The 18,516-nt window shown below is 38.5% G+C and overlaps 1 protein-coding gene across 16 annotated transcripts in view; it reads right to left on the bottom strand.

Moving 5' to 3' along the window:
• Positions 1 to 18,516, bottom strand: part of USP54 (ubiquitin specific peptidase 54) — a 131,659-nt gene that overhangs the window by 58,432 nt on the left and 54,711 nt on the right. For all 16 annotated transcript variants that reach the window (XR_011326846.1, XR_011326845.1, XM_069796349.1 and 13 more), the window contains exons 2-6: positions 17,530 to 18,396; positions 14,723 to 14,815; positions 4,139 to 4,273; positions 1,733 to 1,846; positions 1,487 to 1,569 (exon numbers count right to left, since the gene is read on the bottom strand). Coding sequence is in view for 14 of the 16 variants with exons in the window: in XM_069796349.1 (XP_069652450.1) it covers positions 1,487 to 1,569; positions 1,733 to 1,846; positions 4,139 to 4,273; positions 14,723 to 14,815; positions 17,530 to 17,676 (572 nt within the window). In the remaining 2 variants the exon portion in view is untranslated. The remainder of the gene's footprint in view (positions 1 to 1,486; positions 1,570 to 1,732; positions 1,847 to 4,138; positions 4,274 to 14,722; positions 14,816 to 17,529; positions 18,397 to 18,516) is intronic.

The raw sequence follows: 18,516 nt of genomic DNA, 5'->3' as shown, positions 1-18,516 counted from the left end.
AGAAGTTTTCATCCCCATCAGAGTTTCAAGACAAAAGCGAATAACAGACTCCTGCCTTGATCAGATTTAAGCAGCTTTTAACTGCACAGCCACCTACTAAAGGAAGACTTCTCTCCTCTAGCATTCATTCAAACAAACTACTGCAGAGCTAGAGCCATTGCTCTGTGCACCACCTCCTTTAATGAAAGGTCATGGTGACCACGGGAGTTCTCCAATAACTAGAAAAAGCAAGAGCTATATCCATCCAAGAAAGAGGATTTGAGTAACTACAGGCTGGTCAGTGTTGCTCCAGTACCTAAGGTGATGACAAACCAAATCTCCTTGGAAGTCATCTCTAGGCAGATGAAGGACAAGAAGGTGAGTCAGAGAAGCCAGCATGGATTTACCAAGGGCAAACTGTGCCTGACCTACTTGATCATCTCCTATCATAAAATGATGGGTTCTGTTGAGGAGGCAAGAGCAGTGAATATCATTTGGTCTCTAGTAAGGTTTCCAAGTCATCTGCACTGTTCTTGTGCCCAAACTGGGAGGTGTGGACTGCACAGGTAGAATACAATGGGGACAAAAACCTAGCTGGACCTTCAGGTTCACAGGATCAAAACATAACCAGCAGTTAGTTAAGAGCTATGTTCCTCAGGAGTTAATAATACTGGGGATAATGATATTTAACATTTTCATTAACAACCTGGATGATGAATCAGAATACACCCCCATCAAGTTTACAGATTACACCAAACTGGATGGAGCAGTCAATATATAGAAAGGGAGTGCTGCCATTCAGAAGGATCTTGACAGGTTGGAGGAATGAGCTGACAGGAATCTCATGGAATTCAATAAAAGAAAATACAAAGTCTCACGCCTCAGACAGAGCACACTCAGTGCAGCAGTACTGCACAGGAAGAGCAGTAAGAGAAGCCAAACATAAGCCAGACTCTTTGCAGAGGCAAACAGAGAAAGGACAAGAGGCAAAAGATGCAAAAATGCCAGCTGGATACAAGGAAAAAAATTTCAGACCAAGCGGTTAAGCACTAGAACAGGCAGCCCAGAGGTCATGGAATTTCTGTCCTTGAATGTTTTCAAAACTCAGCTGCACAAAACCCCAAGCGGCCTGATATAGCTTTGAAGTTAGTCCTGCTTTGAACAGGATGGAGTAAATGTCCAAAGGTTCTTTGCAGCATAAATTATTTATTTTTCTTATCTTGCTTCTTAACTCACCTGCTCACATATTAAGGTCTTTCAAAATGTACATGAGTCTTTGCGACAGTTGTCAGATTCAGAATCATAAACAAGTAGACGCACTGATCCATGCCTAAACTGGTATCTTCTGCTCCACTAAATCCTCATGTTCTTTATCCCAGTTATCAAAGCTCCACCAACTTTGAATATACCATGTTCTGGACATTTAATCTTGTGAAGGTAAAGATCAAACTGCAATACCAGTACAAAAAAAAGAGAAGTTCTCTTCCCTGTAAAAATCTCAACTCACCAGAGTGAGGTTGTGGAAATATAATGTACCATCTGGATGAAAGGTAATGGGTCAGAGGTGGCACCACAGCTGGTACAAACACACTAAAGAGAAAGAAAACGTAATACATCAACATGATTAAACGAGTTATTTCCACAGCAACATTTCTGCTTGTATCTTTTTTTAGCATGGCAATGCATGTCTTGGGAATGAAAATTTGAAACTTGAGAACCAGTCATTTGTATAAAGCATTTATCAGTACCTCACCTGTTCAAACAATGTCATTGCAAACTTCTGATGGGAAATGCAATGTGGTGCAGTGCAAATATCTTCCTTTGTCTCATCTGCAATGTGGAAGTGAATTCGCATTAACAGGTTTTCCTATCCAAAAAGAGAAGAAAAAGCAAAAAAAGCATTACATCATTCCAAATGTAGACAAAAGTTAAAATATAAATCACAAAAGTATGCCAGATGCAATAATGTTATAAGCGTTATTTACAGAGACAGAAGGCTCCTGCAAATTTTTGAAAACAAATTGCTTAGAAAACAAAGAAGTTGGCATTTCTTTGACACAAAAGAAAATGGCTACCACTTGTGATCTGAAATGCTATTTCATTTATTTTGTTTACTAGAACAGCTAAAGATTCTGCCACTGATTATTCTGTCCAATTCTCAAGCATCAGTGGATTTGACCAAATGTAACAGGCAAAGCAGCTCTGCAGTTTTAAAATCACTTGGTTGCCACTAACTTCTCATCAACACAAAGTAACCCGAATCAATTTCTATATTCCACAAGGGCTTTGAAATATGGTAAATAAGCTACATTCTATCAAAAAGGGGGAGAAGTAACAAATGAAGAGGCAGACTAAATTCTGCATGAAAGAAAAGCACTGAACATTTTCTAGATATTATTTCACACAACTCCAAGTTCCTAGGAGTTCTTGTCCTAAGACCTCTTCTCCTCCCAACGTTGCCAACATTAATCTGGGTATGCCAGAAGTCTACTGGCATCTCTTCAAGCAGCACACTTTTCACTATGACTATGAGCTGCCTGGATGGTTTACAGGCCTGCAATAAGCAGAACAAGATTAATTATTAGGCGAAATAGCTCTGATGCCATACAATTTCCCTTGAACTCTAGGATCTAGGCTCTTCTGCCATTTAAATTAAATCTCTGCCTTTAGGGCTGAAAAGGTTAACTAAGTGAAAAGCTATGGAAATATCTCTGCCTTAAAGCTTAACCTCAAAAGGGAACTTGTACCCATTTTAACTGTCCTTGTGCCAGTATGGTTAACCTAACCAACCTGCTTGTGGAGGACTCCCACAGCAGTATTAGATGGACTATTTAGATTAGCTTTCACAAGGAAGAAACTAAATCAGAAGTTCCCATGTTCTACTACATACAGAACTCTGTTCAAGTGCTGGACTGCATACAAAGATCTGACATAACTGTGCTCACAGGGGCTCCTGCGTAGGCAAATGTAATTTATTTCACTTTGAGGCTTTATTGGTATGAACTACTTCCATTTTAAGCGAGCTCATTAAACTATACTATTTTGCTATATTAGTATTCTACAAACACAGGATACTTTGGGTTATCATAAGCCCATTATCAGTCCACTTAGTTTAAGAGAACTACAACAGCTATTATGCATTTATCCCATTTCTATGTTTTCTTACAGTGCAAGTGTCAAATTAGGTAGGCATAGGAAATGAAAGATTTAACATATAGAAAGGACCTCACTCTGATAGGTGCTTTACCTGAGAGAAGTTTTACCTTGCAGTAGTAATTCCAGTATGTTTATACTTTGGTTAAGAATTAACATCTTTGTTCAACAACCAAGTAGGATACAAACACACCTGGGCCACCCCATGGATACCATCATTTCCAAAAAGGGGAGCAGCCCATAGGTCAGCAAGACAAAAATACCTGCTCAATAAGTTAAAGAAATTTAGGAGACTGAAGAAGGAAAAGGAGGAAATGTGGGTAAGAATAAAATCTTAACATGATGGATGCCAAGGAAGAGTTTGAGTATGAAAAGAAAACAGGTGGGTAAGCCTAGGGATGCAAGATTTGTATAAAACACATCTCCCAACCACACTGGTGAGATAACCAGCCAAAAAAAAAATTGTCAGATGGATTACAAATACAGCAACAGAAATATTTGGAGATGATCCATTTCACCGTTGCTTACCTCAACTTACAAACATAAACAACTATGTTGGGTTGTGTTTGATTTATTTAAGTATTTTTACTTTCCCTTAGCTAGAGTTTGTGAAAACATGATTTCAGAATAACTGGCAAACAAAATGTCCTTTCACCCTTTTGAGGTGATCCTTAAAACTAGAATCCTGGATCATTCTTGCAGGGCAATTTTTTTTACAGTTCATATTCAAGACACACTGAAGACTGCAAGCATTACATACGCGAAAGTAACTGTAAAAATGGATAACATTGATGTTTCCATTTCAAAATCATTAGCAATGACTCTCAAACCAAATACTGGTTCCCCACTGGATCACTTTGAGCTTGGGGATCTTCTGTGGGCTTTTTGAGGCCACACATGCAAGGTCTGTTGGAATTTGGGGAGAGGAGGAATGAAAGGAAAAAAAAGAATTGCGTAGTTGGGGGTTGCATCTATGCCTGTCAAACCATATTTCAATTACACTCACAAAACATTCAGCAGCATCATCCATGATGCCCAGCTGGAAGCGTTGCTCGTCCTGAAATGTCTTTGCAAGAGCAGTGCGCAGGGCATCAGAAGGCAGTACCTTCTCACTGCTACATTGAAACTGGTTGAAGATACTCTAATAAGAAAACAAAAAGATAGTTAAGTTACTGTATTTTCAAAACATTACTCAAGTTACCTGAAAACAAACAACAAACCTTTAACTCACTTGGATCAAGCAACACACAGGTATTTGTATTGCACAGGGACTACAAGAGAAATCCTAAAAGCTCCTCCTTTGAAATCATATCCACCTTTGTGTATTCCTTCCTTTCCTTTCACATATCCAAGGGAGAGTGAGGAGCTTAGGGGTAAATTTCCCTCAGTGTCAGTCCCCCTTGGATCTTCCTCCATATTTGATTCCTGAAGCAAATACAATGGACACCAAAAGTTCCTCACTTTTTATTCCTATTTCTCCCTCTCCAGTTCACTTTTTCACTCCCATCTTGGTAGCTTTCTTCTTACACATACCGCCTTCTTTCCGCCTTCAAGCAACTCTCTCCAAGTGTCTCAGCCCTTCAACAGCCACAACCTGCTGCTTTCACTCTTTAAGGAATTTACTTTCTGGTAAGTCCAAGAAGTGGGTAAGAATTAGATGGGTTTTGGGTCAGCATGCAGGAGGGAAAAGGCACAACATGAACAGCAGTTCCTATGTATGGCCAGCTGTTCACTTGTTGCCATAAACTTGCATTTTCATAACTGTAACTCACAGGTCATCTGGGTAATCATTTGCAAGGACAAGTAGTTCTATAAAGATGCATCATCATTTAAAGTGTGGATTATATCCATGAAAGTTCATATTCCCAACTGATTAAAACCCTATTTTGTGTGTGTGTGTGTCCATGTGTGTGCACATGTGTGTGAGGTATCCAAAAGATCTTCTGAACAGTGATTTAACTTTCATTGTGCCCCTCCTACAATAACAGGAACATAATTCTGTATGCAAGATCCTCAGTTTAAGTAAAAACTTCCAGCCCTTATTTTCATACAAGACCCTTCTGTCTCCATCACCACTCTGCTCTGCTTTCTACCTCATTTAATATCACAAGCAACCATCTTCATCAGTGTCAATCTCAAAATTCTGCTTGCCCTTTCCTATAAAACTCCCTCACAATTTCCCTAAAGATTGCAGAAAATCTCCTTTTTTTTCTCTTGCAGTAAGAATGGATCATCTTCAATTGTGCATGACTTGGCTTTTCTGCCTTCTAAACTTAGTCAAACAAGGAGAAAGCCAGCCTCAAACTGGTTTGCCAGTTTGATTTTCTTTCAAATCTATACTGAGAATCTGTAGCAATGTCAACTCATGTATCACTTTCTCCCTTAATTACAGAAAGCTTCTCTCTAGTATACTTAGGATCTATATTAACTGGAAATAAATAACCTGAATTTTTCTCTCCTTTAACTATTCTTATTTGTTTCTTATCAGGAAATGAGCAGGTAAACTGCGAGAAGGTTTGCCAAACTGTGCAATCTCAGCTGCTTTGAAGAAGCTGAAAGAGTGCACAACACAGCTGTCACTGCACAGTCAACAAACCAACTTCCATGCCCCTGCCATTTCTGGCTGTAGGAATGGTACAGTTTATAGCATTGACATATCATCTAATATAGGTGTATAATGCCCATCTCTCTTTACTGCTATTTTTATTTTGGTAGTCCTTTATGGTGTTCATTATGGGTAAGGGCCCACTGTGATGAAGCCCATAGGTCTTCTAATATTGCCTTTATTAGAGCATCAAATAATTATGACGAAAGTGGTAATGAAGAGAAGGCTGTGAGGCAGTAAGTCTCACACTTCATGAATTAAGACAATATCTCTCCTTAGTCACCTTTTATATATACATATAAAAAAATGGGAAGAATGACAAAGTCTCTGTACTTAGCAACCTTGATTACCATTTCTGTCACTGTGATAACAGAGCAAGTTTCATATTTCTTTAGTAAATTTTCTCATTTCAGTGGACCTCAAAAAAAAAAAAAAAGGAAAAGAAAAAAGCAGTGAAACATAATTCCATCCTGCTTCAGCATTTTACATTAAATAATTTAAGAGCACTTGAAAATACTCATGACTGCTTTGGAAATGTGTTTATTCTGGCTATCATCAATCTCACTTCATAGATCTGGAAACTAGGCACTCGCCTAGCAACTGGCACACAACCTCACTGCAGTGAACTGATGGACAGGACCCAGTTACCTTCAATGAGAGCTCTGAAATGGCTCTCCGCTCTCGGTGGGGAGGAGAGAATCAATACAGGCTCCAAACTAGGTAAAAGCAGAAGCAAGCAAGCAAACCAAAACTCTCGTTTTAAATTTCCATCTTTAAAGAAATAGTATACTTTACTTTTACCCGTAACATATCTGCTAGTTAACACAAAGACATCCAGTAAGGAAAAAGTGATCCTGATGATAAGCAACTGTTTTTCACAAGATCCCGCATTTTAAATTTTTTTGCATCACAAAATAATTACAGCCTTCACAATTAAAACCAAAAAACTTTCATTAAACAGCAGAAAACTGTGAAATCTGTTACCACAACCACAGAACAGAAAGAATTCAGTAACAACAAAGAATTCTGCAAAGAGTTCTAATATGTAAAAGATCCCAATATTATATAGAAGAATGCATCCTAAAATTTGTAATGACACAGCACACAATGGTGTAGTCTTATTTAGATTACAAGGAAAAAAAGTCTTAAAACCAGTGAGTAATTATGCATTTTAATCTAATAAAGATCTAATCTTATCATGTCATTGCACAGTACAGTTTAGAGCACATTGGAACACAGTGCTCGTAGGAAGTTCCAAGAGCACCTTAAATGGAGTCAAAAGCACTTTGAACACGGGGAGGTTGGTTTTCGCTGGGTTTGCTTGGGGGTTTTGGGGTGGGGTGGGTGTCCCCTTTTCCTTATTTTTCAAGATAGGTTCTTTGCTCACCTTCAGAACAGGTCTTTCTTGTCTCTCAGCATTAGATGGACAGGTGTGGCATTTCCTGCAGTTTCATCTTTAAGTTATCTTAGTCAGATCTCTCTCCTTAATTTTAGGTCTTGCCCTTGAGTGATACTGTTAATCACTAACATATTTGTTCCATATGCAGGTCTGAAAGCCAGTTGGGTGCAGACCAAGAAAGCCCTGCTGATTCTGCCCCAGGAGTTTTCATGACACCTTTTCTCCAAGCGCTTCTAGAACTTTATAAGAACTTTATATATGAAACATTCAACGTTTTTTCTCTTTCAAAAACTACTTCACCTGAATTTGAAGATAGTGAAAACCCCATTAGTGTATTCACCACACTGATGAACTCTCTCAGTGGCTGCACTCCAACACAAATGAGCATATCCCTAGCAGCAGCAACAATATGAAAAGACACTGCTAAAAGCTTCAGACACAAGGGAAGTCTCTCCTGTTTTACCAGTTTTCAGTAACTAAAATGAAGAACTAAAAAAAACCCAAAACATATATTAGCTTAACACAAAATCTGAGCAATTACTAATATTGAATTAGCAGCAGTACTTTGATTGCTACACTGATAATCTATTCTTGGCATGTTGGTAAGTCTATGAGCCAAGACAGAGAACAGCATGAGCAAGGGATTTTTCAGATAGGAAGTATGTGTTCTGGTTACACTGCATTCCTAAGGTCTATATAAAAAAAGAAGTCCATCTCCCTCCATATCCCCTTTCCTACAAATCTTCAAAGGCCTGGAAAGAGTAGCAGAGACAGCAGAATTAGGAAGGACAAGTGTTCCCTAAGAGGAATAAATTACCAAAGTCCATCTAGTTGCATCTAGTCCTCCTCCAAGTACTAAGTCAAGATCAACTACAATTACACAGTTGACCTTTCAACAGCTTGCTCTCAGAGGCATCCAAATTTGGAAATTCCTTAACCATCCCAGGCAATCTACTGTAAGGCCTCACTTGGCTTATTACCATTCAGAAGGCTTTTTCCTAGTTTTGTAACTGGAAGCTTCGTGTCCTTTATGCTACAGGTCTGGGCTTCTGACATACGTCAGAACACAGACTTGCAGAATTGGCAGTCTCCCAAAATAATGTCCTTCACCTTGGAAAATGTGGGGATCAAGGTAAACTTTCTAAAGCTTCAAAGGAAAATGACCTAAGGTTTGAGGCAAGGAACCTTTATCGTAGAACTACTGAAGTTAAAACACCTGCCTTTGTATTACAGAATGCTAAAATTCACATGCGCAGTCATAAAATGAGTTGTTCTTCATTTGGTTAGAGAATAAAGTTAACAATTATTCTTTGAGATAATTCATGCGATTGACATTTTAGAGTTCCTTTAAATTTTAAAGATTTGGAAGCTGAAATATCTGTGAATCCCCCCATAGTTTACAAAATCTGCTCCAAATTATCTCTAACAGTGTTTGGAATCCATTTGCTCCCTAGAAAGAAGTATTCAATTTATTTGGGGTAAACTCACATCTGCAATGTGTATCTAACCACACTGATGAAACAAATCCTAGACTTGACACACATGCACATATGACTTTTTAATCAAGCATGTACAAGCAGGCTGGCGTAAGAGTAAACCTATGACTGAAGACAACAGGCAACACCTACAGAATCAGATCAGTGTACACACACTGTAAATTTGAGTTCTGTCCTTGGCAGCTTTCTAAGAAGTAATTATTCTCTTCCAGCACTGTACAGAAGTTCCTTCTGGATGGGGATATTGCTGCAGCTCTAGTGGTGTGGTATTCCTTTCACAGAACATAACATGTTCCCTCCCAAATGCTTTAGTATTCCCTACATTAATAGTTTCTGCCTTTTAGCAAAAGCTAGAAATATTAACACAGCCAGTGCTCATCCTTCTCTCGCTGTTCAACATACCAATATTATTCTTGGTGTCAGTCAGTTGTGACAGGTTTTTGTTTTGGTTTGTTTTTTTAACTTTCTCTCCATTCCAATAGCATGCCCTTCTTACTCCATTCCATTCCCTGGACTTTTTTTTTCTTGTCTACAGTATGTAATCTCTCATCCAGAACGTCACGCTCTTCTCCTGATGCAGCCTCTTACTCAGCACAACAGCCTGTTTCAATAAAAATTCTGGCTGCTAAAATCACTTTTCTCCCATCCAGCCACATCAGCCTCCACCCACACTATTTCCACTAGCTCATATTTCATCCCCACATTTCCTCCTTTTACATTTACCTTCAAGGGTGCAAATAATTCTAACTCTAATTGGTTTTGTGTCTTTGGATCTCTTTCCAAACGTCCAAGTCCAATAACAATCAACTTAAATTTCCATTATTCCTTTCTTTCATTTTTACTTGCACTGTGCCCTAAACATTAGCATAAGGTCCCCAATATGGACTGTAGAGTCAGGCACCCCTGGCTACTATCAAAATCAAATAAAAATATACTTTCCAAGAGTTTTGGTTAGGAGGGTGTCAGGAAAAGAAACCCAAATCACAGAGTGTCCACATCAGCTAGGTGACAATTCATTAACTGCTTGATCAAGATCAAAAGAGGCAGTCATTACTTGAAAGTTTCAATTACCAGTTTATTAGCTCAGGAAACTGTACTTGCTGCTAGTTTATTTGTCAGACAGTTAACTGCAAATGTCAACTGAAAAAAAAAAGTTTAAACAATAGAAGTAATTATTTTATACATTTTTACTACTGTTTTACCCTGAAACACCTTCGTAATTTGGAAAAAAGCACAAAACAAGAGGATGAAATCTTTGCAACCAACCTATTACTGTCTCAACCATATAATGAACCTTTCATCACAAATCCCTCCATTTCAATCAAGTGGCTAATCAAAACCACAAACTATAGTCATTCCACTCCTTTAAAGCACTCTAATACCCTATCGTTCTCAGTTTTCACCTTAGAAAACAGCATCATTTCTACACAGAAAATTCACATTCTTCCTGCTTTTGTTGCACATGACTAAATTACAGAGAAGACCAGCCCTACTGGAATTTATCAATCAACAGAGCATTCTTCTTTGCGAACTACAAAAAACACTCTGTCCTATATCCTGGCACTATGGAGATCCCAGCACAATCCCTGGAAGAAGAACAAACTCTCTGTGGCATGCTCAGTACAGTGGACGGATTTCCCCCTTCCTGCCCTCTTCCAGCTGTGATAAACAAACACGAAAGCAAAGTCATGCTCTAGAAAAAAGAAAATAAAACAGAACACAGTAGACTTCAACATTAATAATAAATCAAAAGGCTGTTCCAGTGTTACGGCAGGCAAACCACGTCGCGGTAAGGACAGCTTGTGTACTGAAAAAACACTTAAATAATGCCACATCTTGAGGAACAGTGTTTGGGATTCCAGCACAGAGTCTGCAGCGCTCTTGTCTTTTTATAGCTGTTGATGCAAGGTTCCTTCAAAATAACCAATGAACGTATGTCTGGAATGATTTCAAGGTTCATTTTGTAGCCACATAAACACAGCCAGGTAGCATGGCAAGTTTTAAAATCACTTCCAAGATTTGTGCAATGGATGTCTTCAATGTGGTAAAAAAAAAAAAAAAAAAAAAAAGTGATTTGGTATCAGGTATGACATTACTGTCCTGTGATCCCTCATTTTATAATAAGTAATTTAAAATTACAAATAATATTTATAGACCTAGCTGAGCATTTACAGTAAATACTGTGCATGACATCAGAATCCCTAGAAACAGTTGCAGGCAGCAAGCCAAGAAAGTGTGGAAAAAATACAACTTCTTTGGTGTTATTCAAAGGCTAAATTTAGCTTAGTGAAGACTATCTTCCTCTACAGTCAATGGGAAGAGAATGTCACCTTTAGAGCAACTGTTCGAAGTAGAGGAAGAGGGTGAACCCTCTCTGCACAACACAGGAGGTATTAGGTATCCTGTGAAGGGAACCTGGAGTGGACGGGGGCACACAACGTAGACTCTTCCCTCCAAGTATTGCCCCTTTCTCAGGCCAGGCTGGAATCTGAACATGCCAGCATGCTTTGGAGAAGAGTAAACATGTCCTGCCTCCACCTTGCTTGGTCTGGACAGGTATTTCAGGCAGATACACCTGACAGCATGCAAGGCTAATTACCTCTCCCCAGACCCTAATGGGAGATTTTCGCATGGTATAGAGCTCCAAATTCTTGTGTTCCCACCGGATCCAGCCATATCTTCTCCCTCATCTTAGCAAAGCCTAAGGCAAGATTCAAGAGAAAGAAGATGTCAAAGACCTGGAGGCTAAGCTGGCATTACCCTCGCAGGATAACAGTTAAAGACTTCCAGAGCAGATAGGAGGACTGAGGCAGGGGAAGAGATGAGCATGGAAGGGAAGGGATGATCCTGCTACACTGGGACACAAAATGTTCTTGGTAATGCTTGCAGTAGTAGATTAATATTAAGCACATTATCCCATTTGGTTTATACAAGTTTACACATAGTATGTGCCAGACAGTCAGACTTTCATAGGAGGAGAGAAAAAAAAAAAAAACAAAAAAGGCAGTTTGAGAACACTGATCCAGAGGGCAGCAGAGAACAAGTAAATACCTTAAACAGCCTTTTTTTCCCCCCCTCTACTGCCTGCTTAAGGAGTTTATGAAGATGAATATGACCATCTCCACTGTTTGGGCCTATCCCTTGTGGATACCTTTATCATTTAGTATCCCTACCGATTCAGTTGCATGCAAGCAAGACAACCTATGTTTCTGGTGTTTGGGTTTTTTTCAGGGGTGAGGGGAGGTTTGCATCCCCAACTAAGAGTTAAGTGACATCCTTTATTACTCATCTTTATAATATTATTTGACTTGATAACAACATAAAAATGGGGGAAGTTTTTCAAACATTTATGTACACACATCAACATTTTTACACAAGTTAATAAAGGTTGAAACTTGTCATGATTTCACCCTGAGAAAAAACATAAAAACGTGAGTTACTTTATCCACATAAAGGAACCAGGAGTAAAACAGTTCTATAACTTCTAACAGACAGATTTCTACATATTTTTTTCTCTTGTATAGTTTTATAATAGATGTCCGTAAACTTTCTGAAGGTTCTGGAATAGGCTTGGGCAGAACACACTGAAATTTCCCATGAAGAACAGACTGTAGAGAGAAAACACTAACATTTTGGTTTGGACTAAAGACAGTTGGAATTAATTTATTTACTTTGTCAAGTATTGGTTACTGCCCATATTCAGAAATACTTGTCCAGATAATTTTTCACTTGTTCACACATTTCTTCAGAGTTTTTCTTTGTACATTGAGTTTTGTGAGCTATAGGAATTCTGCACACAACCAGATGCAAGTTTTCTAAAATGTACAAAAGTACTAGAAGAGTTGGTGCAACGTTATAGCTTTGTTGGAAACTAAGGGTTGTAACACCTTCTGGCTAAGCATGGCATTGGTAAGAACTTCAGATAGGAAACAAACCAAAAAAATCCCTGCAGATATCTGGGAGCAAGAAGAGAGCGCAGCAATTTTTTTTAAAAGCTGCTTAATTTAAAAAATAAGCATATGGCTGCAGGCATACAATTTGTGAATTCTGCCACTCTACTTGTCACTTCCAAGTTTATAATAGCATACTGCACACTTCAGCAAGATATCAAAAGCAAGGATTTTATCAACAAAACTAAAGACTCTTCAACCCAATGTCTGCTTTTAATACATATATTCCAGATATCCAGTCATCTTCCAGTCTTACTGTAGTGCTTTCCCCTCTCATACTGGTACTGCTAATCCAGGGGTATCTTTGGCCAGAGTTCATCTTTCAATACCAGTTCCACAAAGGTTCATCCTCTCCTTTTTCCTATAGCTTCATTCCCCGCCCCTCCTCTTTTTCAGTACTCTTATTCAGAAGAAGACTTAACTATTATCTTTATACTAAAACCTCTCAACTCTGCCTCAGAGTCCAGTCCACTTTCATTCAAATGGCAGAACCTGTCTCATCTCCTGGTATTTCCTTGTCTTATCTTGCTGTTAGGTTAAACACCAAAACAGCAAAAGCTTACATTCATGATAATTTCCTAAATCCTCTTCTTTCTGTTCTCATCTCAGCTACCAAAGAATGCCAACAATCACTTGGCAATACTCAAGGGCATGATCCAAGAATTAGCTTCAAATTATTTATCCCACTGAACTTAATGAACCCAAACCAGATCACGCCTAAGTCTTGCCACTTTCTTATAAGGAAGGGGATATATTTAATACTCCTCCATATTTTCTTTGTCTGGATAGCTGTATTTCTCACTTCGGATGTGCTATCTTGCTCCTAACCCACTGTTACATCCTCTTCTGATGATACTGCTGTAAATATCATCCTGTCTTATCATTCCAACAGATATGTCTTGAGACAAATTTCCCTTCAGAAGAAAATTACTTATCTTCTTTCATGCCTTAGTCTCCCCTTTGCTGTTCTTTTGCAAGGGAAAACCCCTCAACAACAGTCCAAAAACTCACTAGATAACTCATTTCAAGCCTGTCTCTACCAGAGCACCTGTAAAGTCACTTCACAGTAGTAAGACAGCTGTTAGAATATAAATATTGCCTGTGAGCTTCAGATTATCTTAATTTAAACCTTGCACTCTCTATTTTGCCGTATTTGTAAGACATACTGTCTGTCCTTTTCATTACTGCACACAGAATTAATGACACAATAAATTCTCCCACAATGAATTTATATATTTAGTTGGATTTTACAACCCATTTGTGATTAAAGAAAATGTCTCTGCCCCATAAATTTCAGAAAGAAAAAAAAAAATCACTGCTCAGGAAGATTAAAGCTGTAATTTTCATCATGTTTGCATCACGTCCACTTCTCCCACAAAGTTAGAGGGAGCCGTGGGCTTGAAGTAACAAAATTTAGAAAAAGAGGGCACAAAACCCAGAAGCGCTAAAAATTAATGGGTAGAGACAAATGGAGATGTAGGATTGCACAATTTACTCAAGTACATAACAGTACTCAGAACCAGAGCTAGCATCTAGATCTTAACGTCCAGGCAGCATCCATGACAGCCAGTTATTGTATCTGCATCTACAAACAGAACTGATGTTTTTTAAAACAGAGACCACAAAGACCTGAGCCATTTAATGCAGATATCAATCCTTACAGTAGAAAATACCTTTTAGTCTTACATAATCAACAGTTTTGAAGAGAAAGGCTTAAAGCTAAATGGCCTTCTCCATGTTGACATTTAAAGTAGCTCTGTAGGAAAGGCAATTTCTGAAGAGCATACTAACTGTATACAGTATGGTATTTATAAACCAAATGATGAATTAGAAAAAACAAAACAAACTGATGTTTCACTGACTGAACTAACCTTTGAAACAACATGAGGGCTCACAATGATCTGCACTCCACTGATAAGAGTCCTTGTATCTGAAACTTTACCTACAGTATTTTCACAATTCATTGGCTTGCACATATTTTAAAAACAGTACTATGAGTGTCTTGGGCCAGTATTTATGAGATGTACCTTTGCTCTCACAAATTTCCAGATGCAAGTTAGATTACACATATTAATCAAGTATGGAAATATTTCTGTTCAATTTTATAAAAAATTGTTATTAATTTATTTCCAACTTTTACCTTAAGAGCACAGAAGATGCAAGAATCGCCCATACATTTGTGTGTTGTGATTTGCCGGAAACTGCGGCGAAAAATGTCCAGGTGCCAGAGAACCTGAAATACAGAAAGGGACACAGCCAATTTTATGAATATATGAAATAAAATACTGCATAAAGCTCTGATTAAAATTGCACATGCTAAATAATTCCAGAAGTACACTAATGTCAGTGAACATCACTTAAATTGGGATGCCTTTTATCTAACTGCAAGCTGACATTTTCATCTTTGCTCCTCAGCTGTAGCATTCACATACATTAATTTACAGTAGGACATCCCTCTGAATTTCTTGCCATGTGCTTTTACATTAAAAAACTCGCTTCTTTGTCCATGTGGCCAACTGAAGCGGCACTTGCCCTGACTGCTCCCCCGAGCTGGCACCACAGCCAGCTGTTGTGCAACCACGCCATGAGGCTGGGCAGAGCTGCCAAGGACACCCCACTGACCGCTGGGGCTGAAACTCGCCCATCCTTCCACCTCCTAGGCAGCCTTCTGAGCAGAAAGCCCAAACGCTGGAAAAATGGAGCGCCAACAGCATATGCATTAACAAGTTCTTGCAAGTCAAAACCATAAATTACTAAAAGCCGTTATGCCCAATATTATCATTAGTAAGTCTATTTGCATGCCATGATTACTGGCAGATTTCTAACCCTAACCTGTGTGGGCAGCTATACTTTTCTCTCAGGACAGGTATGGTGGTAACACCAGGTATGTGACCAGGTATGGTCACAGCATATAAAAGCAAGCAGGCTATTATATGTTCTGCTAACAATAGCAAGAGGCAACATTTGCTGTAATAGCACCAAGTTTTATTCTTAATTTTTACCACTGAATCTGTGCAACCTTGGGCAATTATCTAAATTTGTATCTGTAAAATAGCAACAATACCAATCTCTGAGGTGTTTCACAGTCGGCTCTTTATACATAAATGTGGTGCATGCTGGCTATTTCACCTTCAACTAACGATAACTGGACTTTCTTCTAAGCCTCAGAGCCACCAGCCTTTCAGGAGGCAGAAGCTTGCACTGAAAGAAGCCCTGACCTAAATCGTGTCCTGCCAGGTTCTGCAGAGCGGCAAGGTCCAGGCTGGCATCTGACTGGCTAAATGCTTCATTAGCATAAACACAGGAACCAAACTTATTTCTTATGAATTTGTCCAGAGCAACTGGCTAGAAAAAATTTAGCACTCTGAAAAATGTTGTGCCGGTTCCAAGAAGTGTTTCCAGCTGGAACAATTTGTTAACTGAACCATAGTACACAAACATTACCTAAAATTATATTTAAAAAGACATTTATTGTATATTTAATCTGTAAAGTTACCCAAAACTTCAGAATTGTCATGGCTATGTTTATACCCAAACTCTCCCTATACTTAAGGGCCTGGGAGGCAATGTAAGCCTTGGAACCATCTGATTACACACAACATTCCTGAAGAACTACTGCAGGCTTCACAAAAGGACAAAAAAATAATACATTTAGGAACGAGTCCAATTTTTTTATGTAATTGCCTTTGGAGTTTATCTTAAATGTTTCCAGAAATACTTAAGAGCAAGGAGCAACAAACATTCAAAAGCCTCCCAGACTAACACTGAATGTTAAAAAATTAAGATAAAAAACCCAGAAGTATATATTTTATGAAATGATTACCATCTTACCTTTTTTTTTTTTTTTAACTTCAGCTTTAACTGTAAATATTTTTGGTATCCTATCTCTCTTGAGCTTTAGAAGAAAATGGTTTATGTACAACACTAAAGGCCATGTCTTACACTTTCACCTTCATGCATAGCGTGCAGCTAGTATTAGGCTCTACTTAGTTCTGACCTAGGTTCAACAATTCAATATTAGGAAGCAGCTGGTGATTACACCTTACAACTTAACAGAAGCAATTAATGCAGTATATCACTGGAAATTCCACATTTCTTATTTTAAGTTCTCCTTGTACCTAGTCCTGTATTTCATGGCATATTAAGCCTATTGAGGGTCACTGGTGTTTCTATTTGTATTATTTGCATCAGGGGGGTATCTTGAAGGCTGAAGTTAGTCAAGAACCTAATAGTGCCCACAGAAAAAAACCCAATACACAGTGACACCATCTGTGCTACACGGACAAATCATATGAAGGGATGGAAACTGATGTGAAGAAAGGGTTTTAAACCCTGCAGCCAGAAGGACTGAATCTCAAACGTCAGACCTTCAAAACATCTAAATGGTGACAACACCACTATAGCAGCCATACCACTCCACTAAATTTTGACACAGGAAAAGGTTTTTCTTCTAAATTGAAAGGTAAAAGACTCAATCATCTAAACTAAGCTACAGATCAGCAGTTAGAAAGAAAACTGGACTACATAAAATGATCTGGTATAGGTATTATCAAACTTTGAACTTGACTGGTTCAACAAAAAAGTTAAATTTACTTTTAAGAAGTAGACATATTGCAAGATATGCAATATTCTATTATTTTAAAATAATTTTACTACATATATTTTCAGATTTGGTTGACATATTACAAGTTTACACAAACAAGAGATTCAAGTACACTAAGTGATGACTATGTGAATGCTGTTGATTTCACCAGGAAAACCTGAAAATTAAAAAAAGCTGTTCTATAACTCAACTAATCTGCATTTCCAGATGTAACTTTATTCTATCTAGGACCACAACCAATTATGTAGTCAAGCCTAGCTATACTTGCTGCACTGTTGAGCCTAAGAAAATACTGCAACAGACAGAGAACAAAGACAGAAACACTTTTTATTCTGTGCTCTTACCTGTAGCGCACTATTCAGGAAGCAACTGTTCTGCCCTGGTTCATTGCTGAGACCTTTACTGGGTGCTATTGAGGTTGTATTTCGTGGAGTAAACATGCCCTGTACATTCCCCCGACCCACAGAAAAGTAATTTCTTTTCCAAGACATCTTCCAGCTTCAGCTGCAGAATATGCAGGTTTAGGCTGGCAGAGTATTTGATTTGATCAGACCCTTCCTTTCTTTCTTTCTCCAAAATTCAAAACTGGAACAACATTCAATCTTCTTTAAATTTTAAAACAGAATTTATCCTTTCATCAGGACACAAGCAGTTTGCTGCTTTTAAATCCAGCCCGGGATGCTGTTCTTCATTTGATGTTTATGTATGCAAAAACCTCTTTTACAAGCAGCCACATACACAGTTTGTGAAGGGAGGGAATCCATGGTCATGCAAGTTCATCTGTTACGCTGCTTCTCCCTTTTCCAAACAGGCAGTGACTTCAGGGAACAAATGGCAAATCAAGGAGGTCCCAGAATCAAGAGGGGAAAAAAACCCAACAGCTACCTCCCACACCCCAAAAACCCCAGCTTCTCTAATCCTTTTATAATCCTCCTGCAGAAGATGGGAAAAATCCAATTATTAGTAAGGGAACAGAGAAACCAAAACCAAAATAAAACCTTGGCAGCTCCCTTTCAGTTACATCTATCTTGGGTGATGAAAGAGACATTAACCTCACAGGAGAAAAAGAAGCAACTCCAGGACTTGAGAACGAAGAGCTTTAAAGTAGCAAGAAGTCTCCAATACAGTTCTTCTAATTCTGCATTTGATCTTCAGAAGTTTCTTCTCTTGATCCTCCTTTTGTAATCGGAATGCCCAGCCGTACCAGAAAGCTTGAGAGAGAAAAATAATCAAAGGCTTGCGTCATTTAATTACTCTCTTGGTTTTGTGGTGTTCTGCCAAGACCAGTCTTGCCTCACCTCCCACAATACACTGAATCTTCTGAGACTAAG

The sequence above is a fragment of the Haliaeetus albicilla genome, chromosome 11 (genome assembly GCF_947461875.1).
Source record: "Haliaeetus albicilla chromosome 11, bHalAlb1.1, whole genome shotgun sequence".
Classification (NCBI taxonomy): domain Eukaryota; kingdom Metazoa; phylum Chordata; class Aves; order Accipitriformes; family Accipitridae; genus Haliaeetus; species Haliaeetus albicilla.
The sequence above is the reverse complement of the archived record's forward strand: the minus strand, read 5'-3'. Positions and strand labels throughout refer to the sequence as shown.